This window comes from Haliotis cracherodii, unplaced genomic scaffold (assembly GCF_022045235.1).
Source record: "Haliotis cracherodii isolate W230 unplaced genomic scaffold, xgHalCrac1.p SCAF_9, whole genome shotgun sequence".
NCBI classification, from domain to species: Eukaryota; Metazoa; Mollusca; class Gastropoda; order Lepetellida; family Haliotidae; genus Haliotis; species Haliotis cracherodii.
In genome coordinates this window covers 47,098,014-47,124,763 of record NW_027266343.1, presented here as the reverse complement: position 1 = coordinate 47,124,763, position 26,750 = coordinate 47,098,014, and the positions used below count along the sequence as shown (strand labels likewise).

Below are 26,750 nucleotides of genomic sequence, written 5' to 3'. Positions count from 1 at the left end.
ACGTCACGTTCAAGATAAGTGCACTTATATAGTGACGTGCATGTGTGTGTGTGTTGTGTGTGTGTGTGTGTGTGTGTGTGTGTGCGTGCGTGCGCGTGCGTGTGTGTGTGTGAACTCAGTTCAGTCCGCAACAGTGATGCCGTGTAACAAGTAACATTTTTTAACGTCTTCCGGTAATCTAACCACCGACCTTCCTCTCTCCGGGGCCACGTTCTTTCCACTAGACCACGGATGTGGTCCAAAGGTGTCGTAGCTGTAGTAATTGATGTATGTCATGGTATTTCATAGCTTCCATTTAGATGTGTATGACAGAAATGCGATTTTTACTAAACTTTGACAAAAGGCATTTATTGAAAGGTTGTCTTCTTCAGCAGTTCTAATGATGTGATTTATGCTGATCAGTGCAAGGCTCAATACATTAAGATCAAGTGTCAGTGTAGTTTACGTAGTGTAGACAACGGAAATCATAAATGATCCTTACATGGGCATATATGTACGAAGACCATTAATGTCTTTCTTTTAATTGATTGAGAATGCAACCACAATTCTTATCATCGAAGGAATGTATTGTATTATTTTAATATCATATGCATTAAAGAACAAAGCTCAATCACACTTAGTTAACTGATAAAATGGAGTGACAAATATCAAACTCATTGTAAATATAGGCATATACGTAGCAGTTTTATTCAGAATACAAGTCATCAGGTAATGACAAATCAGTGCCAATGTAAGACAAAACGGTTCTGAGCTTAAAAATACAACTACCTTGAACTGCTTTCAGAAGTAAATATAATATTACTGTACATCAGTATTGCCCTTCTTAATATTCACAAGTTAAAATCTCCATGGTCACCTGTAACCAAATATACATATACATGTCACAACAATACTGTTAAGAATCAATAGTGTTGACAAATAACTTCATAGAAAATCTTGTCAGTGGTCAGCTAAAAGTCAACCAATATTCAAAATAAACAATGCATGAGATGAGTGACAGAAACAGAAATTGATTCAAGGTGCTACATTATTTCATGCAAATGAAAATGAAAACAAAATTACACAATTCTTTTTAGATATCAGAAAGATATGCGCCTCAACACTAGGTTGTTAACCGTGCAAGGTTTTGTGAAGAGATACTCGACAAAACTTAGTGTATTGTTATTTCTAAAAACAAAAAGTAAACAGGACATATGTTCCAATTATGTGTCACTGAATGAATAAAAATTATGTTATTTAGAAAAGCAGAGTCTATGTAAGTGAGTGAGTGAGTTAGTTGAGTCTAACGGCCGTATTTCAATGATATCATGGCGTCTCAACTTGATGTGGGAGGACACAGCTTCTCACACTAAACGAGCATTGTCTTGAGTATTAGTTAATTAAATCATCAAATAGGTTTATAGAATTATCCCAAAGGCATGGACATCTTCTGCAAATATAAGACCACTGATAGTTCATATTTTGTATCTAAACAACCTAAAGTGTTAAGCTAAAGTAGTTTGATTACAATTAAATAACGTAAAAAGCAAAACGTGTGTTGTCAATGGCGATTCTTGATTGCGCTGACTCAAGCATCTTAAGCATGTTAAGTCTATACCATTTTTATGTGTCTACGAGTTGTTATCTTTGTTGCTGTTAATGTAGCAAATGAAAGAAAATAACATGTACATATCCACACAAAAGGTAACAAAACTCAATAACAACATATATAAAAAAGATATCAGTAAGATAAACTAATGCTACATATATGTATTTCACAATGTACACAATTCAAGCGTCTCTACTAAACTACAGTTGCTCCCGGTAAGAAACCGAATGATAAGATTTGGTGCATGATAAAAACAAATTTGAAGATAACTTAAATCGTGTAAAGAATAATATTACCCACTCCCCATGTTCAAATATTGTTGAAACTGGTGCCTATAATCAACTGCATGTATCTGATATGCGGGGAAGTCTCTGTTGGTCACAGTGGTTAACCATTGGGAAACATTAGAGGAGGCAAGCTTCCAATCCTTGAGTTGAAGCATACATTGATACAAGTACAATGAAAAGACCCGAAGGTTTGTTTTGATAGAGTATATTTCATGTGTCGACTGAAATATCATGTTTCTCTCGTCGACAATATCTCCGTTCCCCCTGTCACGAGATGAGAGAAACATGACATTTCAGGAGACTCATTGAATATCCTATTTATTATATACTTTTTGAGTAGTTGCTAAAATTAAATTATTTCATTACAAATGTATACTCTTGAAACGTAGATTCTCTCTACCCAGGATAGAGGGACGGTTCTCCAACCCTTGTATTTGCGACTAAAACAATAGTTTCGTGTTTGCAAAATCTTAATTTTTTTTAACAAAGTAACCACAATTATTTAGAGTCACGAAAATTCTCTATCACACATATAGAGATGATTATATACAAAATCAACTCTAACTAAAAACTATTCTGCAGTGAAATATCGAGTGTTATGTTCACTGCAATGAAAATATCATTTTTATCAACTTCGGAAAACTCAGTCTTTCGCGCTGAAGTATATAATAGAGTTTATTTCCGAAAGAAAACAACTATGAAAATAAGCTTAATAGATCAGTTCACGCCCAGTTAATACAATACAATCATTGCAAAAAAGAAATTTCTGTTTGCCACTTGATTACACCGCTCTACAATCATCTGAATAAAGAAGCAAAAATAATGAATTGTGACTTTTATCAGGCTAATAATTGTGATGGAGCACGCGCGCACGCACGCACACTCACTTGTCTAGAATCCCGTCAAGACTTGGACAACAACATGCGACATAACTGTTCCATGAAGCTTGCGCGTCTTTGTTAGAGATGGGCCTTATTCAGAGAGTGTCTGCACGCCTGTTGTCAAGGTTATTCTCTCTGGTCTGGTTATCGCAGGTCCGCTTCTGTCACTCCGAGTGACTTCAGTGATTCTTGGACTGTTCTCAGGTAGTCTGGATCAGGGTAACCATCGCTGAAACAATGCCAGTACATCATGTATCAGTTAAACTTAAAAACATTATAAGACACGTCCTTGTGTCAGTGAGGGAATTACTCCCGTAAATTAATTTTTCAACTAAATAATCCACGTCCAAAGAGAACACACCCTTTGTATAATTGATACTCCACATCCACCGTTCTAGCATATATATCACTGTGCTGTGGTCTTAAACTTGTAGAATTATAACATTGCTCCGTAATACAGTGCTGTAATGAATAAACAGTAAGCTCATCGGGCAGATATATGTACCTCGAATGTTGGACTGACGTCCCGCCCATTACACATTGAAAAACCGATGTTCATAAAAACGTTTTAATTTAAAACTCATTTTCTTCAAAACATACAACAATATCTCGCTGTTTTACTAAAGAAGTTGTAGCCAACACCTTTTTTCCCTCCGAGTCGCGTGAATCTAATTGGTAACCCTGCCGCCTGTTAAAAGAATCACACTTTATCAAAGCATTTATTTTTAAGCATTTCTAAAATCACATAAATTACCAGAATGCAGAAACCACAACTGGAAATGTATTTAATGTTAAAATTACGTTTCATTATCTCGACGTCCACTTATATGCATGTACTGACTATAATTCATTAACTGTTGATTACTATTATAGACATTATTTCTTTGTTAAACTTTGTATGCCGAACTGGTAGCTTTTGCTATTCGGATGGGTTCTTTAATAATTGTTTTACATTTTTCTATTTCTAAGGCAATATCATGTTGGGCGTATGTTCAAAGAGGGTTTCATTTTCCGGGGCGTAACTCATTAACCAATCACTATCTCTTGAAGATACTTTGTAAGTGCATCAGATACTGTATACCCCTGTTGGATTTACAGGTGCAAATAGGTCCACAGCAACCAGTTATTGTTTTGAGAGACCACTAAATAGATCGGGGGGTGTCAGACTTGTAGACTTGGCTGATTGTGTGACATCGAGCCCTGATAGAGCGGGCTGTTGCTCATAATGCAGTCTTACTAAAACAAACAAGAAGAGCATCAGACGTTAATTCTGGAATTATTTAATTCTTTGGCTATTTTGTTATGGAAAATGATTAGAATTTTAGAATAATACTCATAACACTGATATCAAATAATAAGCTGCGTATTGAAAAGTACTATTATTTTCAATCATCTTAGAATTACAACTCAATTACTTAACTGGACTCATAAGGCATATGACAAACTTTTGTGATTTTATGCACAGATTTAAAAGGGCGAGTTATGACTTTGTTTTCTGTTGTCGGAGACATCTGCACTTCATACACATTAAGGCATGGTGACACACAATCAACCAAGTTTTCGAGCCTGACCACCCGATCCATTTGGTGGCCTCCAACGTGGAATACCACGAGTTTTGGAAGTGGATATAAGAAACTATAACATACAAGTAGCGTACTTTAATAAATACATCTCAGGTGTTACATGACCGTGACATTCGGAGACTTCTGGTATGGGCATATATATGATTTAATTCTTGAGTTTTTCGCGAGTCACGACACTATTAGACTGCATCTACAATACACAGATATCCATTTTCGTTCAGGAACACCTGATAAATATAGCGTGCACACTTTTTTCTCATTAAAGTCATTTCTGTTCTTGTGAAATGAAGGGTGCGATAATTATGGATTGAAATCCCTGTTTATGATTAAGGCTGTTTTGGGACTGGCATTCACGATTCTAATTAACTGATTAAATCACATTTTACTGTCCCTGATCATAATCAAAAACTCAATCTTGCATATCAACAAATCTGTATATGGTGTGTTACATTAGAGAGATGAATGATAACGTAAACCTTTGGTAGATGTACGATGAACGTTGCTTCGCCGTTTTGTGAGGAATTCGAAAGATCAAAGCGGAACCCCACAACTTTGGCCTCTTGATCTTGAACGTGAGCTTCCTCTCCCAGGCCACCTTAAGCAGAGCCAGCACCTTCTGACCTTCTGGACTGTTGGGCAGGTAGGCGGTGAATTCTCCTCCTTCATACATGGGTCCTGGCAGGGGTTGCCCCTTCTGTCACACAAGATCTCACTGAATGTATTCCCTGTGTGTGTTATAATGACAAGCGAGAGCAAATAGATAACCAGCTATAATCATACATCCCATATCCTGCATATCCTCCTCGTGGATGGAGGGTGCCTGGAAGTATAATCATTTGTTTTCGCTTATTTAAAACACATCTTTTTATATATGTTAGATTATTTGATTATTTGGCAAGCATTACCATTACCATTCTTGCATGACATAGTACTGATCATCATCTCTCAAGGAACATGGAATGAATTAGATACATTGATATTTGAATCATATGTGATAACATTATGCTTACTTGTCCAAACAAAGGGAATGTGTTTCATATATCAAACAATTTGCAGCGTCTTCAAGGCTAAACAGTTCCTATATATATGAAGGCATTAGTGAAAGTTTGAAAACCTAAAGATGATTCATTGATTGAGAACGGTTCAGTGACGCTGTGAACGGTATTTCGATGATATCACGGCGTATCTGCTTGGTAATGGAGGAAAATCCGTCGTGATACAGGTCTTACTGTTTACTTATTTGGTGAAACCAAAGAACAGGCAGTGTGGTGCCGACATACCTAAGACGACATCATCATAATCAGGGACAATATGTGATTCAAATCTCCGATCATAGGTTCCTAGGGATCTGAACAAGGAGCTATGGCGCTTTAAAATAGACTATCCTGCGATAAAACAGAGCGGTACTGCTATAAAACAGCTTAATATGCCGATGTTTGTGATGGGACAGACCAAAAGCATGATGCAACAGAGCGACAGAACGTTATGATAAATCATCTTAATATGTAAATATCAAGAATTACCATTAAGTATAGGCATTTACATCCCAGGATTTGCTCAATACTACATCACATACATACGATTCTAAGACACTGGAATTTAACATTTACACATGTGCCTTGTACATCTCAACTAGAAAATAAAGAATGAAAACTTGCTTCTTGGAAGGCTATGATAGTAATACAAGTAGGTGGGCATTAATGTTATCCACATCATTTTCTTCTTATCGATCAGAGGGCAAGGGTCGTCTAAGGCGCCGCAATTCGCTGTGCGTCCCTTGTAGCGTCCCTTGGGCACGCCAGAAACCTATGATTGTGGGTTCGAATCCCGTTCGCCCCGATTATGTTTCTAGGTTTGTCAGCACCATACTGTTTTTACCGAAGTGGTAAACGTCTGAGACCTGCATCACTTCGGGCTTTCCTCCCACATTAAGCTGACACGCCGTAATATAACTGGAATACTGTTAAAAGCGGCGTTAAACACAACGCACCCACTCACTCGTATTGATCAAGGGCGGTCGGGTAGCCAATAAAATCAGACTTCGAGACGACCAGTCGTTATGTTACCTATTAATGCCGAGGGACGGGCGGGGTAACAACAAGTACCACCGTTTAACGTCTTGGTATGACGTGGTCGGGAATCGAACCACCGACGCTCTATCCACCAGACCACGGAGGCGTTAAGGAGTTAGAAGAAAACACTCCCCGTCAGAGTTTGAAATTATACTGTGGTACATCTTACGGAGTAACATCATTTCTTCCGACTAACTTACTTTACTACTGCATTGTCATTCTATCGCTTTCTCCCATTCTCTCACTATCACACTATGGCTCTATCACATTGTCATTAAATGGCGTTTTCGCATTACAGCGTTGAATACTCTCTTACTCTAAGCCAGGACGTTTTGACACCGTTTATGGGGCCGACAGAACAGTTGAAAAATCAAAGTAGAAAACAGTACCGTACACACTCAACTTTATGTTTATACTCCATTTCTCATAAATATGTATTGTTACAAATTATATCATGAACTGATCAAACACTGAAATCTCAGCCATATTGAATAAACTTATGATAAAAGGTTTTCAATACCATGTTAACAACAGATTTCTTGGTTATCCCGCCTGTCTTCACACACGTAGGCTTTTGTCACAACCTTATTTCTGACCATTAATAATGGAATATAACAGATTTGTTTAATATGTTTGTCGCAATGAATAGTAGCCGGTTAATGAAGATAAATACTAAACATAAACGAAAGTCACAAGTTGTGTCCGAATCATAAAATGGATAGTCACTTACACAATGCCACGCATGGTTTGTATGACCGGTGTACAATTTGTATGAATGTGTAACGCCCTTCTTCTATTTCATAACCCGATCAAACATACTTTAGTTGAAATAGAAATAAACACAAATGTGTTTCTGTTGTATATATGAAAACGTTAGAATATATGTTCAAGTATTTTGAACTGAGCCAGGATGTGTCCAATACTAATAAAATATGAGTACGGTTACAAGGTTACACATAGTTCACCCACTAGCATTAAAAAACTGTCCGCGCGAGACTATTTCGTGATGAACTCACGGTGAACCAAGTGTCAAATAAACCAATGCACCTCTCGACCGTTCATAAAAACATAATGAATATAAACTCAAGTGATCACAGGTAACAACTTGTAACATTTTGTTTGTTTTCTGGTTCATAAGGAATGTCACTGAAAGAAAGTGAGACAACACCGTACTTACAGACAGAACTTCATCCTCAAAACTGTATGTTATCTGTATGGTGTCGTATTGCCTATAGCCAGGTAGAGTTACATAGGTAACATGTGTCTCCATCAGCCCGGGAGGCATATCTCCAGTTATTACTTTACAGCAGGTTTTACACACAGGACAATGGTCTTGCACACTGAGTACCTGGTCAATGCAACTCTTACAGAAACAGTGTCCACACTTTATCTTCTTTGCTTCTACAATCAGGCAGATGGTGCACGTTTTTCGTTCGGAGGTGAAGGTTTTCTCTTGGAAATGTTTCATCAGTTCATTCTTGCTTTTGTATTTTAAAGCAGCATCAAATACTTCATCCAAACACTGCAGAAGTTGATTCCTTCCTGAAAAGAGGGAAATAAAGTATGGTTTGAAGTTTATATCATTACACGGTGAGGTTAGCTAGAATTGGGTTTTACATCGCATACGTGTGTATGTGGCTGCTTGTACTAGTCCTGAATCAGGTCAGTTTTATAGTGTTTGGCCGTCGATCATCATGATATACCATGCCACAGTTTAACATGGATATACCCCACACAGGCACTTTACTAGCTCCGAGAAGACCTGTCCTTATTTTATCTCCTTCTTGCCGACCGCCAGGTTTTACAACCATCTTTTGAAGTATTTCAGTTTGATGCGACCTTGGGATCGAACTCCGACCCCCGCTCTCCTGATGGACGGTAATATCATTGCAAAACATTATCAATTATGATCATCGAAAAAAAACCCGTGTTAATCATATTGTATTTTGCTAGACTAATTTCGAATATATGCATGAGCTATAGACCCACGAAATATATTCACGTTTGAGACCATCAATAGTATATCATAGTATATCATCCACTACAAAAAATGTGTTGCAAGTTCGTGACAATATTCGGTGAAACAGGAGAAAGTGTTTGTTCTGCACTGGCGGCAGGTTTGCAATTACAACCTTGACAACTTGTAACAATGATAAACACACATGGAAACCAAACTGCCATTAACTAATACGAGTGTATGGATAATCTCACGACAGACGGTGTGCCTACCTTTCTGGGTGTCAGTAGACTCAGTAGACTCTCCCACGCATCCAACTTCTGACACTAATGTTTCGACAATTTGTCCATTTGTGGGACTAAATGTCACGACAACTTCCGGTGCCGTTGGTAGACCTTGTCTTTGTTCATCAGCTGATGCTTCCAGACTTCTCTTGATTGCAGGATACATCTGCAGCATTTCCACGACGTCAGCCTTGTCCCTTGCTTGTGTGAAGTACGTTTCAGTTGAGTCCATGACAGCAAGAGTCTGGTCTATCGCTGCTACTTCCTTCTTAGACAGAGACAGTGTTGTGCTATTTCTTTGGTCTATGTCTTGGTCCAAATGTGCTTTTCTTTTATTGATAATACTTTTCAGTCTTGTAAAGTATGTGCTGACGTCGGATTTGGCCTTTCACTGAGCCTGCATGATTGCATTTTGACGTTTTTCTTCACACAGTCGCCTCTGACGCAGTTGTTGGGCATTTGCTTGGACTGCCTGCATCGATGTTTCCAATTCCACTTGTCGTTTTTTAGCAGCTTCTTCGAGTTTCTGGAAGTCATGGCCTTTATGTTCCAGAACTGTGCAAGAAATACAACAGAGGATTTCATCAGTAGCGCAATAGAACTCCAACTGGTGTTTTGGGTGATGAGAGCAGAAATGAACCTTGCCAAATGTGTTCAGGGGCTGTTCTAGAACATCACTCAGGGATATGATTAGATGGTCGTTTGTCAGTCGATGACGTCTGTGTACGTATGTGCATTCCTTACAGAGATATACTGAACACTCCTCACACTTTGACTCCGCTGTGATCTGACCTGTCCCCTCCTTCGTGAGCAGCTGTTGAAGACACTGTGTACAGAAGGCATGGAGGCAGGAGTGGAGGAGACGAGGACGTCGGTCTGTCTGGTTGAAATGTTCCACACACAAAGGACGCTCCAGGAATGTGTCTTTGAGAGCACTCATGTCCACCTTCGCCTGCGGTTCAGACATTTTGTAACAAAAACATTATGCATAATGTTTCACACATTGCTGTTCTTTTGGGCCAACTTTCTACTGATTACATGATAGGTAACAGTGTGTACTGGTATTGTAACATGACATCAAGGTGCTGAGTCAATGTTACTGTCTTCACCATATCCCATATGGAACACAAGGTAACACTATCTATTTCATGACATCAAAGACGGGGTCACAACAGACATCCAATTAAACACAACTGGTTCCCGCCAATGATAGTCAGATAACAATATCACATTAATGTTGATACTGGTGTGACTCCAATTCATCTATCTTCACACAAGCATAAATATACTTGTATGTGATTTCCAGCAAGTTGACTGTCTGACAAGGGAAACAATTTTTTGTTCAATGCTCATTTAATCGAATAGGTGTAGGCCACGCCCACACTCTACTACTTTACTCTCACGGCGCTCACATGGAATCGGTGAACATGATAAGGAAATGTCAGTGACAAAGGTACGTTGTGTCGTCATGTTCACATAACACTGCACCTAAATAGTTGAGCTGTGGTTTTCTGTTCATGTCAAGCCTATCTCGTTCCTTGTCAAGCATTTGCAACTATCGTGTAACATTGTTTTGAGAGTTTCCATGAAAACGTCAAAGCACGTCTCGATATTTCGTCTCACAAAACGGTCAGTGATTCATCGTTTGGCGTAGTGTGGAACATGAAACCGACACGAGAAAATCTAGATAAGCATAGGTAAAGTTATAGAAACATAATATATACCCGAGGAATAGGTGTCATCAGTTGATTAAACATGGATCAGAAATCAAGTCATTGATATTTCCACTATGCAGAGTGAGTATCAAATAATAATATTGCACAGAATGACATAAAACAGAATTCGACTTGTTTTAGTTATTGTTGACAGATCAGTAGAAGATATTTTCCATTGTTTGTACACATAAATATGTCAGCTGTCAGCGATATGAAAATGATATGTGAAACTGCCATAATACCGCAATTATTATTACGCGAATTCACGCATGGGTATGTTTGTGTGTATGCCGCTTTCACAAGTATAACAACAATCACTACAGACTGAACGAGGTGCACAATTTGGATATTCTCTTTTAGGATATCATCAATCACTGGTCAAACGATTTTGTTTAGGTGTCAAATAATTAGGTACATAATTTAGTCCACATCACAACAGTGTATACCATAAATCAATCATGACACAAAACGTCAGCGCGGGAGAGTAACCAGTCCAATGGGCGTACAAGGCAAAATAGCAGTGAATATTATGTGATTGGATCACTGAAAATCAGTGATGACGCACGGTATTAGCGAAAAGGGTAAGAATGTCCTACCCTGCTGGTCATATGAACATAAGAACGCATGAGGATCAAAATGGTTTTAGAATGACCGTTGATGCTTATGTTAATGATTCAGTGGTAGCATGTTTAACCTCCAACTTTTTCTTATAGTCTAATTGAGCAGCTTCATGAGAAACGTATAGCATCACTTGTCATAGAACACGTGACGTAGTTGGATATTTGTGGCCTTTGACAAGGGTTTAACAAGGCAACAAACAATTACGTTATATGCAAATTGTTTGTGTGGCAGGTGCGGGGGATTGGTTATTCTCTGCCGTGGACGTTTAAATTGCATTAATCAGGTGTCTAATTACGTGCACGGGTGACCTCGTTGTTAATGGTGCTACAATTCCCCGTAACGCGTTACATCCCTTTTGTGACTCAAACTCCAATGGTTTCGGGTTTCATTCTTTGTTTGTCAGCACCTCACCTGACTTCACCAAAGCGGTACACTGTAATACTTGCAACACTTTGGGCGTTCCTCCCTCTCTCTCATTTACATATTCAAACATAGACCAGTCATTCAAAAATGTACGTATAATATTCGTAGAATGTTATTTTCATTTCTTATTACAGAAAGCGTTATATTCGAATAGCTTTCAAACACTGTAAACCGGTTACTAACAAATTCACCTATTTATAGATATGACCCTCCTACATTACCTACAATCAACGAGCATGTAAAAATATCGAATGTAGAAACCTGCTCTACTTGCTGGTTCTACTTTCGGTTTGATCTGCCCCGCCCCAGGTCTTGTGGGTTACAAAGAACACAGTTGTCCCTAATAAGATATAACTCAAGTTGTAACAGGGCCTAAGGTCCATATTCAGTTACTTCCCGTAATAGTAAAAAGTACTTTACGCTAAATAATACGTGACGGTATATGATCAGAAGCTATGACTGCACACAGTACCCTTGTACAAGTGCAATTTGATCTATGTGTTTGTTTTGTGTCCTTATACAGAATATGGCCAACATAAATATGTATGCCAAATATTTTCGCGATCTTAAACACTTTATACCAACCTCTATAAACCGTTGCGACGATTCAGTCTGTGAAATTACACTCAGTACTGCTTGTTTTCACGGAGACCAGTCTTTTCGGATGGATGCTCTTGTAAAGGGAGATAATTCAAGGTGTGCGAAACCTGTATAGGTTTCCTTAAAGGTTAGTATTGAAGTGCGAGTTCGAAACCCTTTGGAATAAACATGGAACAAAACATGTAGAGCTGTTTCTAACTAGTATACTTCGGTCATTCAGGTAACATTGATTTATGATTGATTAATTATGTCCACACTGAAGGGTCGTGGCTTGCAAGTTTCAGACATTTCTTGCATTTCACTCTCTGGTGGAGCTCACCCCATCACTTTATATGTAAGGCCTAATATAGGAGTGTGTGTGTGTGTGTGTGTTTGAGATAGAGACGGGGGTGGGGGGTGGGGGTGGTGCTCAGACACAAGTAGCATATTTTAACGTCTTTTGGTAATCTAACCACCGACCTTCCTCTCTCCGGGCCCACGTTCTTTCCACTAGACTACGGATGTGGCCCAAGGTGTTATAGCTGTAGTAATTGATGGGTGCCATGGTATTTCATCCATTTAGATGTGTATGACAGAAATGCGATTTTTGATAAACTTTTACAAAAGGCATTTATAAGCAGTTCCAATGTTGTGATTTATGCTGATCAGTGCAAGGCTCTATACATTAAGATCAAGTGTCAGTGTAGTTTTTTTAAACAGGTCAATAAGACTGACTACGGAAACCATAAATGATCCTTACAATGGCATATATGTACGAAGACAATTTATGTCTTTCTTTAAATTGATTGAAAAGTGCTACGAGAATTCTTATCATTGAAATAATGTGTTGTATTATTTTGATATCAAACGCATTAAAGAACAAAGCTCAATCACACTTAGTTAACTGAATAAAATGGAGTGACAAATATCAAACTCATTGTAAACATAGGCATATACGTAGCAGTTTTATTCAGAATACAAGATTCATCAGGTAATGATAAATCAGTGCCAGTGTAAGACATACAAAACGGTTCTGAGCTTAAAGATACAACTACCTTGAATCTACGCAATATTCTGCTTTCAGAAGTAAATATTACTTTATACATCAGTATTGCCCTTCTTAATATTCACAAGTTAAAATATCCATGGTCAACTGTAACCAAATATACATATACACGTTGAAACAATACTGTTAAGAATGAATAGTTTTGACAAATAATTTCACAGAAAATCTTGACACTGGTCAGTTTAAAGTCAACCAATATTCAAAATAAACAATGCATGAGATGAGTGACAGAAACAGAAATTGATTCAAGATGCTACATGATTTCATGAAAATGAAAAAAAATAATCAACATTACACAATTCTTTTTAGATATCATAAAGATATACGCCTCAGCACTAGGTCGTTACACTTGCATGGTTGTGTGAAAAAATACGCGACAGTGCTGAGTGTATTGTTATTTCTAAAGACAAAAGGTAAACAGGACAGATGTTCCAATAATTTGTCACTGAATGAATAAAAATTATGTAATTCAGAATAGCAGAGTCTATGTAAGTGAGTGAGAGTGAGTTAGTTGAGTCTAACGGCCGTATTTCCGTGATATCATGGCGTGTCAACTTGATGTGGGAGGAGGGCATGAAGCGATGCAGGTCTTGAATGATAATCACTTTGGTGAAACCAACGAGCACGGGTATGGTCTTTACTTACATACCAACATATTCAGAGCGAGACCATAGCTTCTCACACTAAACGAGCATTGTCTTGAGTATTAGGTAATTAAATCATCAAATAGGTTTATAGAATTATCCCAAAGGCATGGACACCTTCTGCAAATATAAGACCACTGATAGTTGATATTCTGTATCTAAACAGCATAAAGTGTTAGAGAAATTAAGCTAAAGTAGTTTGATTACAATTACATAGCGTAAACAGCAAAACGTGTATCGCCAATGGCGATTCTTGATTGTGCTGGCTCAAGCATCTTAAACATGTTGACACCATATCATTTTTACGTGTCAAGTTATCTCTGTTGCTGTTAATGTAGCAAATGAGATAAAGTAGCATGTACATATCCACACAAAAAGTTACAAAACACAGTAACATCATATATAAAAAGATATCAGTAAGATAAACTAATGATACATATATGTATTTCACAATGTACACAATTCAAGTGCCTCTACTAAACTACAGTTACTCCCGGTAAGAAACGGAATGATAAGATTTGGTGCATGATAAATACAAATTTGATGATATTTTAAATCGTGTAAAGAATAATATTTCCCACTCTGCATGTTTAAATATTGTTGAAACTAGTGACTATAATCAACTGCAGTGATCTGAATGTATGTCATATGCGGGGAAGTCTCTATTGGTCACAGTGGTTAACCATTGGGAAACATTAGATGAAGCAAGCTGCCAATCCTTGAGTTGAAGCATACATTGATACAAGTACAATGAAAAGACCCGAAGGTTTCTGTTGATAGAGGATATTTCATGTGTCGAGGGAAATAACATGTTTCTCTCACCAGCTGAAAGAAACATGATATTTCACGAGACACATGGAATACCCTAATACAAAATCAACTTTAACAATATGTAATAAATATGTATAAAATAATGCTATTATTTCAGGCCATTTAATTTTGGTATGAAAGTATTAATAAAATAAATTTTGCATCCAGCACATTGTATGACATAAATCAAGTTTTTTCGAAGCTCAATTCATATTTTCCGTCTTTGAATGTTAAAGGACAACATTGTAAAACATGAGGGCAAGTACCACAATTTGGTCTGTTAGACTTTTGTACTGTTTTTTACATTTTTGTTTTCCATTCGAGAAAGAAGACCTAGTAAGAATCTGTTTCTGATTTCGGCTCTGTCTTTTACTTTTGATAAGTTTATGTTGTGATATTTTTTGTTTTAGTTCTTTACACTTATTTAAGGAATACAGCGTTTCCCGAACACTTCCAAATATTTCCGGGTTTGGGGATTAAAGATTGCAACAAAAGGGAAAACAGTCTCGTTAGGTTTATCTTTAGGTTTTAAAAGATCACAACGGTTTTGTGATTTAGCCTTGTTTAATGGGTCTTCTACTATTTTTCTAGGGTAGTTTCTTTCTAATAGTGACTCCCTCACATACAAACGCACACACATAAACACACACGCACGTACGAGCGCACGCGCGCACACACAACGCTATAGAATCCCACCAACACTTGGACAACAACATGCCACATAACTGTCCCATTACGCAAGCGCATCTTTCTTAGAGATGAGCCTTATTCAGAAAGTCTGGCTGCACACCTGTTGTCAAGGTTACCTTCTCTGGTCTGGTTATTGCAGGTCCGCTTCTGTCACTCCGAGTGACTTCAGTGATTCTTGGACTGTTCTCAGGTAGTCTGGATCAGGGTAACTATCGCTGAAACAATGCCAGTACATCATGTATCAGTTAAACCTAAAAACATTTGTGTCAGTGAGAGAATTACTCCCGTAATTACTTTCATTTTTCAACTAAATAATCCACGTCCAAAGAGAAGACATCCTTTGTCTTGATACTCCACATCCACCGTTCTGGCATATATATCACTGTGCTGTTGTCTTAAACTTGTAGAATTAGATCAATACTCCGCAATACAGTGCAGTAATGAATAAACAGTAAGCTCATCGGGCAGATATATGTACCTTGAATGTTGGACTGACGTCCCGCCCATTACACATTGAAAAACCTATGTTCATAAAAAACGTTTTAATTTAAAATTCTGTTTCTTCAAAACATACAACAATATCTCGCTACTTTACTAAAGAAGTTGTAGCCAAAACCTGTTTCCCTCCGAGTCGCATAAAGCTGCTTTGTAACCCTGCCGCCTGTTAAAAGAATCACACTTTATTAAAAGATACAGGCGTTTTATTTTTTAAGTATTTTCTAAAATCACATAAATTACCAGAATGCAGAAACCACAACGGGAAATGTATTTAATGTTAAAATTACTTTTCTTTAATCTCGACGTCCACGTATATACATGTACTGAGTATAAATCAATAACTATTTTAGACATTATTTTGTGAAACTTTGTATGCCGAACTGGTAGCTTTTGCTATTCGGATGGGTTCTTTAATGATTGTTCAACATTTTTCTATTTTAAAGGCAATAACATTTGGACGGACATAGGTCCATATCAACCAGTTATTGTTTTGAGGCCACTAAATAGATCGGGGAGAGTCAGACTTGTAGACTTGGTTGATTGTGTGACATCATGCCCTGATAGAGCGGGCTGTTGCTCATAATGCAGTCTTACTAAAACTAACAAGTACATCATATGTTAATTCCGGAATTATTTAATTCTTTGACTTTTTTTGTTATGGAAAATTAGAATTTTAAAATAATACGCATAACATTGATATGAAATAATAAGCTGCCCATTGAAAAGTATTACTATTTTCAATCATCTTAGAATTATTTAACTGGACTCATAAGGCATATGACATACTTTTGTGATTGTATGCACATATTCAAAAGGGTGATGACTTTGTTTTCTTATCTGTTGTCGGAGACATCTGCACTTCATACACATGAAGGCAATTACACCGGGGTATGGTGACACACAGTCAACCAAGTCTTCGAGCCTGACCACCCGATCCATTTGGTGGCCTCCAACGTGGAATTCCACGACTTTTGGAAGTGAGTGTGTTGGATACATGAACATATAAAATACAAAGTAGCGCATGACCTTGGCATTCGGGGATATCTGGTATGTGCATATGTTATATTCGACCATAACTGTATCTATTACTTGTTCTGGTTTAGAGTAATAGCATTCATGTAAGCCATAAGGTGGAACATGATTCATTTTCTTTCTATCTGGAATAGTCTACCTGTAGATGACTTGAAAATGGTGGTTCAGGTCATTTAGGGCATCAATATATTTGATTTAATTCTTAATTGTTTCACGCGTCACTATATTATTAGATTGTAGCTATAATACACAGATATACATGTTCGTTCAGGAAACCTGATAAATAATGCGTGCGCACTTTTTTCTAATTAAAGTCATTTTTGTTCTTGTGAAATGTAGGACGAAATAATGATTGAATGAAATCCCTGTTTGTTGTTAAGGCTGTTTTACTCCATGGCTTTGGGACAGGCACACACGGTTCTTATTAATTGATTAAATCACATTTTACTGTCCCTGGTGTAATTTTACAGCCTCTTAACCGTGTATGAGTACATGTCTTCATTTAACTCCTGCTCGTAAAGAGTCACTGAATCGTAACAGAAACCAGCAAACTTTGATGTCAGTCTTGGTCTTACCGAAATTGGTAACTTCCCCGACGCTCAGAAATGTCAGTATCAAGGACCTACATCGATGCTTATTCTAGGTTACGATATATCAATATCCTTAAAACTGACATTTCTGAGAGTTGGAGAACTTAATCCTTGCTATTCTATTAGGCTATGTCTGGTAATATCTCTGTATCGTTATCGTCCAAAGTCATGCCTACATAGAATACATTTTTAATGAATGTTAATACATGTGGTTCAATAATAATTGCACAATAAATTATATTTTATCAAAAACGTAATCTTCTATACTTGTGCATGTAAACTATACTATACTATGCATGTAAACAAATCTTTATGTGGTGTGTTACTTTAGAGAGATGAGTGGTTAACGTTCACCTTCGGGTGGTGGTGAATGCTGAGCGTTGCTTCTTCACTTTGTGGGGAATCCGAAAGATCAAAGTGAAACGCAAAACTTCCGGCGTCCCGATCGTGAACGTGAGCTTCTTCTCCCAGGCCACCTTCAGTAGAGCCAGCACCTTCTGACCTTCTGGACTGTTGGGCAGGTAGGCGGTGAATTCCCCTCCACAATACCCTAATCCTGGGAAGGGGTACTCCTCCTGTCACACAAGATCTCACTGAATGTTTCCCCTTTGTGTGTTATAATGACTAGCGAGGGCAAATAGATAACCAGCTGTAAGTATACATCCCATATCTTGCATATCCCAACCTCGTGGGGTTGTTGCGCTTGGAAGTATAATCACTTCTTATCTCTTGTTGAAAACATATCTGTTTATATATGTTAGATTATTTGATTATTTGGCAAGCATTACCATTACCATTCTTGCATGACATAGTACTGATCATCATTTCTCAAGGAACGTGGAATGAATTAGATACATTAATATTTGAATCATATGTGATAACATTATGCTCACTTGTCAAAAAAAGGAAATGTGTTACATATATCAAACAATTTGCAGCGTCTTCAAGGCTAAACAGTTCCTATATATATGAAGGCATTAGTGAAAGTTTAAAACACTAAAGATGATTCATTGATTGAGAACGGCCCAGTGACGCTGTGAACGGTATTTCGATGATATCACGGCGTATCTGCTTGGTAATGGAGGAAAATCCGTCGTGATACAGGTCTTACTGTTTACTTATTTGGTGAAACCAAAGAACAGGCAGTGTGGTGCCGACATACCTAGGACGACATCATCATAATCAGGGACAATATGTGATTCAAATCTCCGATCATAGGTTCCTAGGGATCAGTTCAGATCTGAACAAGGAGCTATGGCGCTTTAAAATAGACTATCATGCGATAAAACAGAGCGGTACTGCTATAAACAGCTCGATGTGGCGATGTAACAGAGCGAGTTTGTGATGGGATAGACCAAAAGCTTGATGCAACAGAGAGACAGAACGTAATGATACATCATCTTAATATGTAAATATCAAGAATTACCATTACGTATAGGCATTTACATCACAGGATTTGCTCAATACTACATAACATACATACGATTCTAAGACACTGGAATTTAACATTTACATATGTGCATCTCAACGTGAAAATAAAGAATGTAAACTTGCTTCTTGAAATGATAGGTCTTTGAAGGCTATGATAGTAATACAAGTTGGTAGGCATTAATGTAATCCATATCATTTTCTTCTTATCGATCAGGGGGCAAGGGTGGCCCAGTCGTCTAAGGCGCCGCAATTCGCTGTGCGTCCCTTGTAGCGTCCCTTGGGCACGCCAGAAGCCTATGATTGTGGGTTCGAATCCCGTTCGCCCCGATTATGTTTCTAGGTTTGTCAGCACCATACCCGTTTCACCGAAGTGGTAAACGTCTGAGTCCTGCATCAATTCGTGCCTTCCTCCCAAATTAAGCTGACACGCCGTGATAATATAACTGTAATACTGTTAAAAGCGGCGTTCGTATCGATCAGGGGCGGTCGGGTAGCCTGGTGGTTAAAATGCTCGCTCGTCACGTCGAAGACCCGGGTTCGATTCCCGACAAGGTGTGTGTGTGCGTGTGTGTGTGTGTGTGTGTGTGTGTGTGTGTGTGTGTGTGTGTGTGTGTGTGTGTGTGTGTGTGTGTGTGTGTGTGTGTGTGTGTGTGTGTGTGTGTGTTATGGGGGGGAGGGGATCTTGGTATGACGTGGTATGACGTTGTCATTAAATGGCGTTTTCGCAATACAGCGTTGAATACTCTCTTACTCTAAGCCAGGACGTTTTGACACCGTTTATGGGACCGACAGAACAGTTAAAAAATCAAAGTAGAAAACAGTACCGTACACACTCAACTTTATGTTTATACTCCATTTCTCATAAATATGAATTGTTACAAGTTATATCATGAACTAATCAAACACTGAAATCTCAGCCATATTGAATAAACTAGTGATAAAAGGTGTTCAATACCCTATAAACAATAGGGTTTTAATAGGCTATCCCGCCTGTCTTCACACACGTAGGCTATTGTCATAACCTTATTCCTGACCATTAATAATGACATATAACAGATTTGTTTAATATGTTTGTCGCAATGCATAGTAACCGGTTAATGAAGATAAATACTAAACATAAACGAAAGTCACAAGTTGTGTTCGAATCATAAAATGGATAGTCACTTACACAATGCCACGCATGGTTTGTATGAACGGTGTACAATTTGTATGAATGTGTACCGCCCTATGAAGGCATTCTCACACACATGTATACAGTAGGGAAATATCTATTCCTAAGTTTTTTTCTATTTCATAACCCTATCAAACATACTTGAGTTGAAATAAAAATACACACAAATGTGTTTCTGTTGTATATATGAAAACTTTAGAATATATGTTCAAGTATTTTTGAACTGAGCCATTATGTGTCACCCACTAGTATGCAAATTCTGTTGTACCTTATTATGTAATATAACGATAATGCAGTACTGCGAACGCCCTATCGCATCGCACTATCGCGTAGTCTCCGTTACATCCAAGCTCTGGGCACTGTTAACAACGTCCCTCGTGATGAACTCACGGTGAACCAAGTGTCAAATAAACCAATGCACCTCTCGACCGTTCATAAAAACATAATGAATATAAACTCAAGTGATCACAGGTAACAACTTGTAACATTTTGTTTGTTTTCTGGTTCATAAGGAATGTCACTGAAAGAAAGTGAGACAACACCGTACTTACAGACAGAACTTCATCCTCAAAACGGTATGTTATCTTTATGGTGTTATGTTGCTCATAGCCAGGTAGACGGTCAGAGATAACAAGTGTCTCCATCACCCCGGGAGGCATATCTCCAGTTATTACTTTACAGCAGGTTTTACACACAGGACAATGGACTTGCACACTGAGTACCTGGTCAATGCAGCTCTTACAGAAACAGTGGCCACACTTTATCTTCTTTGCTTCTACGATCTGATTCAGGCAGATGGTGCACCATTCTCGTTCGGTGGTGAAGGTTTTCTCTCGGAAATGTTTCATCAGTTCATTCTTGCTTTTGTGTTTTAAAGCAGCATCAAATACTTCATCCAAACACTGTAGAAGTTGATTCTTTCCTGAAAAGAGGGAAATAAAGTATGGTTTGAAGTTTATATCTTTACAAGGTGAGGTTAGCTAGAATTGGGTTTTACATCGCATACGTGTGTATGTGGCTGCTTGTACTAGTCTGGAATCATGTCAGTTTTATAGTGTTTGGACGCTGATCATCATGAGATACCATGCCTCAGTTTAACATGGATATACTCCACACAGGCACTTTACTAGCTCCGAGAAGACCTGTCCTTATTTTATCTCCTTCTTGCCGACCGCCAGGTTTTACAACCATCTTTTGAAGTCTTTCAGTATGATGCGACCTGGGGATCGAACCCCGACCCCCCGCTCTCCCGATGGAGGGTAATATCATTGCAACACATTATTATATTATGATCATCAAAAAAAACAAAACCGTGTCAATCATATTGTATTTGGCCACACTAATTTCGAATACATGCATGAGCTATAGACCCACGAAATATATTCACGTTTGAGACCATCAATAGTATATCATAGTATATCATCCACTAAAAAAGATGTGTTGCTAGTTCGTGACAATATTCGGTGAAACAGGAGAAAGTGTTTGTTCGTGCACTGGCGGCAGGTTTGCTATTACAACCTTGACAACTTGTAACAATGATAAACAAATATGGAAACCAAACTGCCATTAACTAATACGAGTGTATGGATAATCTCACGACAGACGGTGTGCCTACCTTTCTGGGTGTCAGTAGACTCAGTAGACTCTCCCACGCATCCAACTTCTGACACTAATGTTTCGACAATTTGTCCATTTGTGGGACTAAATGTCACGACAACTTCCGGTGCCGTTGGTAGACCTTGTCTTTGTTCATCGGCTGATGCTTCCAGACTTCTCTTGATTGCAGGATACATCTGCAGCATTTCCACGACGTCAGCCTTGTCCCTTGCTTGTGTGAAGTACGTTTCAGTTGAGTCCATGACAGCAAGAGTCTGGTCTATCGCTGCTACTTCCTTCATAGACAGAGATAGCATTGTGCTACTTCTTTGGTCTATGTCTTGGTCCAAATGTGCTTTTCTTTTATTGATAATACTTGTCAGTCTTGTAAAGTATGTGCTCACGTCGGATTTGGCCTTTCTCTGAGCCTGCATGATTGCATTTTGACGTTTTTCTTCACACAGTCGCCTCTGACGCAGTTGTTGGGCATTTGCTTGAACTGCCTGCATCGATGTTTCCAATTCCCCTTGTCGTATTTTAGCAGCTTCTTCGAGTTTCTGGAAGTCATGGCCTTTATGTTCCAGAACTGTGCAAGAAATACAACACAGTGTTTCATCAGTTGCACAATAGAACTCCAACTGGTGTTTTGGGTGATGAGTGCAGAAATGACCCTTGCCAAATGTGTTCAGGGGCTGTTGTAGTACATCACTTAGGGATATGATTGGATGGTCGTTTGTCAGTCGATGACGTCTGTGTACGTATGTGCATTCCTTACAGAGATATACTGAACACTCCTGACACTTTGACTCCGCTGTACTTCCTTCGGGGCAGTCTGTGCACTGAACTTTTCCTTCATTCTTGATCTGCACAAAATCCACAAGTTTCGCTCTGACCGGATCCACGGGCAGTGTGTCAGCCTTCCCTGGGACCTTGTGGACCTGGCGACATAGAGGACATGTGATCTGACCGTTTCCCTCCTTCGTGAGCAGCTGTTGAAGACACTGTGTACAGAAGGCATGGAGGCAGGAGTGGAGGAGACGAGGACGTCGGTCTGTCTGGTTGAAATGTTCCACACACACAGGACACTCCAGGAATGTGTCTTTGAGAGCACTCATGTCCACCTTCGCCTGCGGTTCAGACATTCTGTAACAAAAACATTGTGCATAATGTATCACACATTGCTGTTCTTCTGGGCCAACTTTCTACTGATAAGTGTGTACTGGTATTGTAACATGACATCAAGGTGCTGAGTCAATGTTACTGACTTAACCATATCCCATATGGAACACAAGGAAACACTATCTATTTCATGAAAGATGGGGTCACAACAGACATCCAGTTAAATACAACTGGTTCCCGCCAATGATAGTCAGATAACAATATCACATTAATGTTGATACTGGTGTGACTCCAATTTATATATCTTCACACAAGCATAAATATACTTGTATGTGATTTCCAGCAAGTTGACTGTCTGACAAGGGAAACAATTCTTTGTTCAATGCTCATTTAATCGAACAGGTGTAGGCCACGCCCACACTCTGCTACTTTACTCGCTAGCCTGTCTCGTGTATTCTCTCACGACGCTCAACTGCAATCGGTAAACATGATAAGGAAATGTCAGTGACAAAGGTACGTTGTGTCGTCGTCTTCTCATAAAACTGCACCTAAGCAGTTGAGCTGTGGTTTTCTGTTCATGTCAAGATTATCTCGTTCCTTGTTAAGCATTTGCAACCATCGTGTAAGAATGTGTTGACGGTTTCCAGGAAATGGTCAAAGCACGTCTCGATATTTCGTCTCACAATATGGTCAGTGATTCATCGTTTGGCGTAGTGTGGAACATGAAACCGACACGAGAAAATCTAGATAAGCATACTAGGTAAAGTTATAGAAACATAATATATACCCGAGGAATAGGTGTCATCAGTTGATTAAACATGGATCAGAAATCAAGTCATTGATATTTCCACTATGCAGAGTGACTATCAAATAATAATATTGCACAGAATGACATAAAACAGAATTCGACTGGTTTTAGTTATTGTAGACGAAGATATTTTCCATTGTTTGCACACATAAATATGTCAGCTGTCAGCGATATGAAAATGATATGTGAAACTGCCATAATACCGCAATTATTATTACGCGAATTCACGCATGGGTATGTTTGTGTGTATGCCGCTTTCACAAGTATAACAACAATCACTACAGACTGAACGAGGTGCACAACTTGGATATTCTCTTTTAGGATATCATCAATCACTGGTCAAACGGTTTTGTTTAGGTGTCAAGTTTTGTTCGCTCTTCTGAATGGTTGAATTGGATTCGGTCGTCTCTCATATGTGTGACTGAAACTTTATTGACAGTGTTTTCATATTAATAGTAATTTCTGCTGAGAACAGGGTCCACTGTGCGATTCTGACAATATCATAAGCTGTCGTTCGTGAATCACTATCAAATAGGTGTTTGGGACAATAAATCATATTATATTGATAGACTATCATTCATTTTCGGTTCATCGAGTTATAAATCGAAAGACCAACGTACAAACTGTATCAAGCTGCATAGCCTAACCGACGAGTAACGGCAGTCAATCCATAAATGCACACAGTTTCAAAGAGGTGACTATCCTGATTATTGTACATAAATGCCGACTATGTTCCTTTTCGGCCCTAGTCACTGTACATATAAACTTCTGTTTATACATTGTTTAGTCCACATCACAACAATGTATACCATAAATCAATCATGAAATCAATCCTGAAATCGGATTTTATTACATGTAAATCGGTTTTCAAAACTAGTACGAATACATCGATTCTACCATTTTGTTTTGCAATAAAACACTAAACGTCAGCGCGGGAGAGTAACCAGTCCAATGGGCGTACAAGGAAAAATAGCAGTGAATATTATGTGATTGGATCACTGAAAATCAGTGATGACGCACGGTATTAGCGAAAAGGGTAAGAATGTCCTACCCTGCTGGTCATATGAACATAAGAACGCATGAGGATCAAAATGGTTTCAGAATGACCGTTGATGCTTATGTTAATGCTTCAGTGGCAGCATGTTTAACCTCTAACTTGTTCTTATAGTCTAATTGAGCAACTTCAGGAGAAACGTATAGCATCACTTGTCATAGAACACGTGACGTAGTTGGATATTTGTGGCCTTCGACAAGGGTTTAACAAGGCAACAAACACTTACGTTATATGCAAATTGTTTGTGTGGCGGGTACGGGGGATTGGTTATTCTCTGGCGTTGACTTTTAAATTGCATTAATCAGGGTTCTAATTAGGGGCACGGGTGAACTCATTGTCAATGGTGCTACAATTCCCCGTAACGCCCCTTTTGTGTGTCAAACTCCTATGGTTTCGGGTTTCATTCTTTGTTTGTCAGCACCTGACCTGACTTCACCAAAGCGGTACACTGTAATACTTGCAATACTTCGGGCGTCTCTCCCTCTCTCTCATTTACATATTCAAACATAGACCAGTCATTCAAAAATGTACATATAATATTCGTAGAATGTTATTTTCATTTCTTATTACAGAAAGCGTTATATTCGAATAGCTTTCAAACACTGTAAACCGGTTACTAACAAATTCACCTATTTATAGATATGACCCTCCTACATTACCACAATGCACGAGCATGTAAAAACATCGAATGTAGAAACCTGCTCTACTTCCTGGTTCTACTTTCGGTTTGATCTACCCCGCCCCAGGTCTTGTGGGTTACAAAGAACACAGTTGTCCCTAATAAGATATAACTCAAGTTGTAACAGGGCCTAAGGTCCATATTCAGCCACTTCCCGTAATAGTAAAAAGTACTTTACGCTGAATAATACGTGACTGTATATGATCAGAAGCTATGACTGCACACAGTACCCTTGTACAAGTGCAATTTCATCTATGTGTTTGTTTTGTGTCCATATAGAGAATATGTCCAACATAAATATGTATGCCAAATATTTTCGCGATCTTAACACTTTATACCAACCTCTATAAACCGTTGCGACGATTCAGTCTGTGAAATTACACTCAGTACTGCTTGTTCGCGCGGAGACGATCAACTTCCTCACTAGTCTTTTCCCACGGGTGTTGTAGCTAAAGGGAGATAATTCAAGGCGTGCGAAACTTGTATAGGTTTCCTCAAAGGTTAGTATTGAAGTGCGAGTTCGAAACATGTAAAACTGTTTCTAACGAGTATACTTCGGTCATTTAGGTAACATTACACAAAACAATATAGTCAGCGTTGATTTATGATATATTTATTATGTCCACACTAAAGGGTCGTGGCTTGCAAGTTTCAGACATTTCTTGCAAGTTTCACTCTCTGGTGGAGCTCACCCCATCACTCTGTATGTAGGCCTAATATAGGAGTGTGTGTGTGTGTGTGTGTGTGTGTGTGTTTGAGAGAGAGGGGGGGGGGGGGGGCGGTGCTCAGACACAGTATGTTGGCTCCTTGCCGACCAGGCAGGTTAAAAACAAGTAGCATAATTATTTTAACGTCTTTTGGTAATCTAACCACCGACCTTCCTCTCTCCAGGCCCACGTTCTTTCCACTAGACCACGGATGTGGCCCAAGGTGTTGTAGCTGTAGTAATTGATGGGTGCCATGGTATTTCATCCATTTAGATGTGTATGACGGAAATGCGATTTTTAATAAACTTTGACAAAAGGCATTTATCAGCAGTTCCAATGATGTGATTTATGCTGATCAGTGCAAGGCTCAATACATTAAGATCAAGTGTCAGTGTAGTTTTTTTAAAGAGACCAATAAGACTGACTACGGAAACCATAAATGATCCTTACAATGGCATATATGTACGAAGACAATTATTGTCTTTCTTTAAATTGATTGAAAAGTACTACGAGAATTCTTATCATTGAAATAATGTGTTGTATTATTTTAATATCATATGCATTAAAGAACAAAGCTCAATCACACTTAGTTAACTGATAAAAAGGAGTGACAAATATCAAACACATTGTAAAGATAGGCATATACGTAGCAGTTTTATTCAGAATACAAGAGTCATCAGGTAATGACAAATCATTGAGAAATTTAGGACATACAAAACGGTTCTGAGCTTAAAGATACAACTACCTTGAATCTACGCAATATTCTGCTTTCAGAAGTAAATATAATATTACTGTACATCAGTATTGCCCTTCTTAATATTCACAAGTTTAAATATCCATGGTCAACTGTAACAAAATATATATA

General features: G+C 38.4%; 1 protein-coding gene and 1 pseudogene across 1 annotated transcript; both read right to left on the bottom strand.

Moving 5' to 3' along the window:
• Positions 1 to 675: 675 nt before the first annotated feature.
• On the bottom strand, positions 676 to 9,835 carry LOC139452127 (uncharacterized; annotated as a pseudogene).
• Positions 9,836 to 12,955: 3,120 nt separating this feature from the next.
• On the bottom strand, positions 12,956 to 25,606 carry LOC139452126 (E3 ubiquitin-protein ligase TRIM45-like). The gene is made up of 5 exons (XM_071233452.1): positions 25,521 to 25,606; positions 21,538 to 22,661; positions 20,474 to 20,844; positions 17,675 to 17,895; positions 12,956 to 15,415 (listed from the first exon to the last, which is right to left on the bottom strand). The coding sequence occupies exons 2-5, from the start codon at positions 22,658 to 22,660 to the stop codon at positions 15,331 to 15,333; spliced, it is 1,800 nt and encodes a 599-aa protein (XP_071089553.1). The 5' UTR covers position 22,661; positions 25,521 to 25,606; the 3' UTR covers positions 12,956 to 15,330.
• Between the last annotated feature and the right edge of the window lie 1,144 nt (positions 25,607 to 26,750).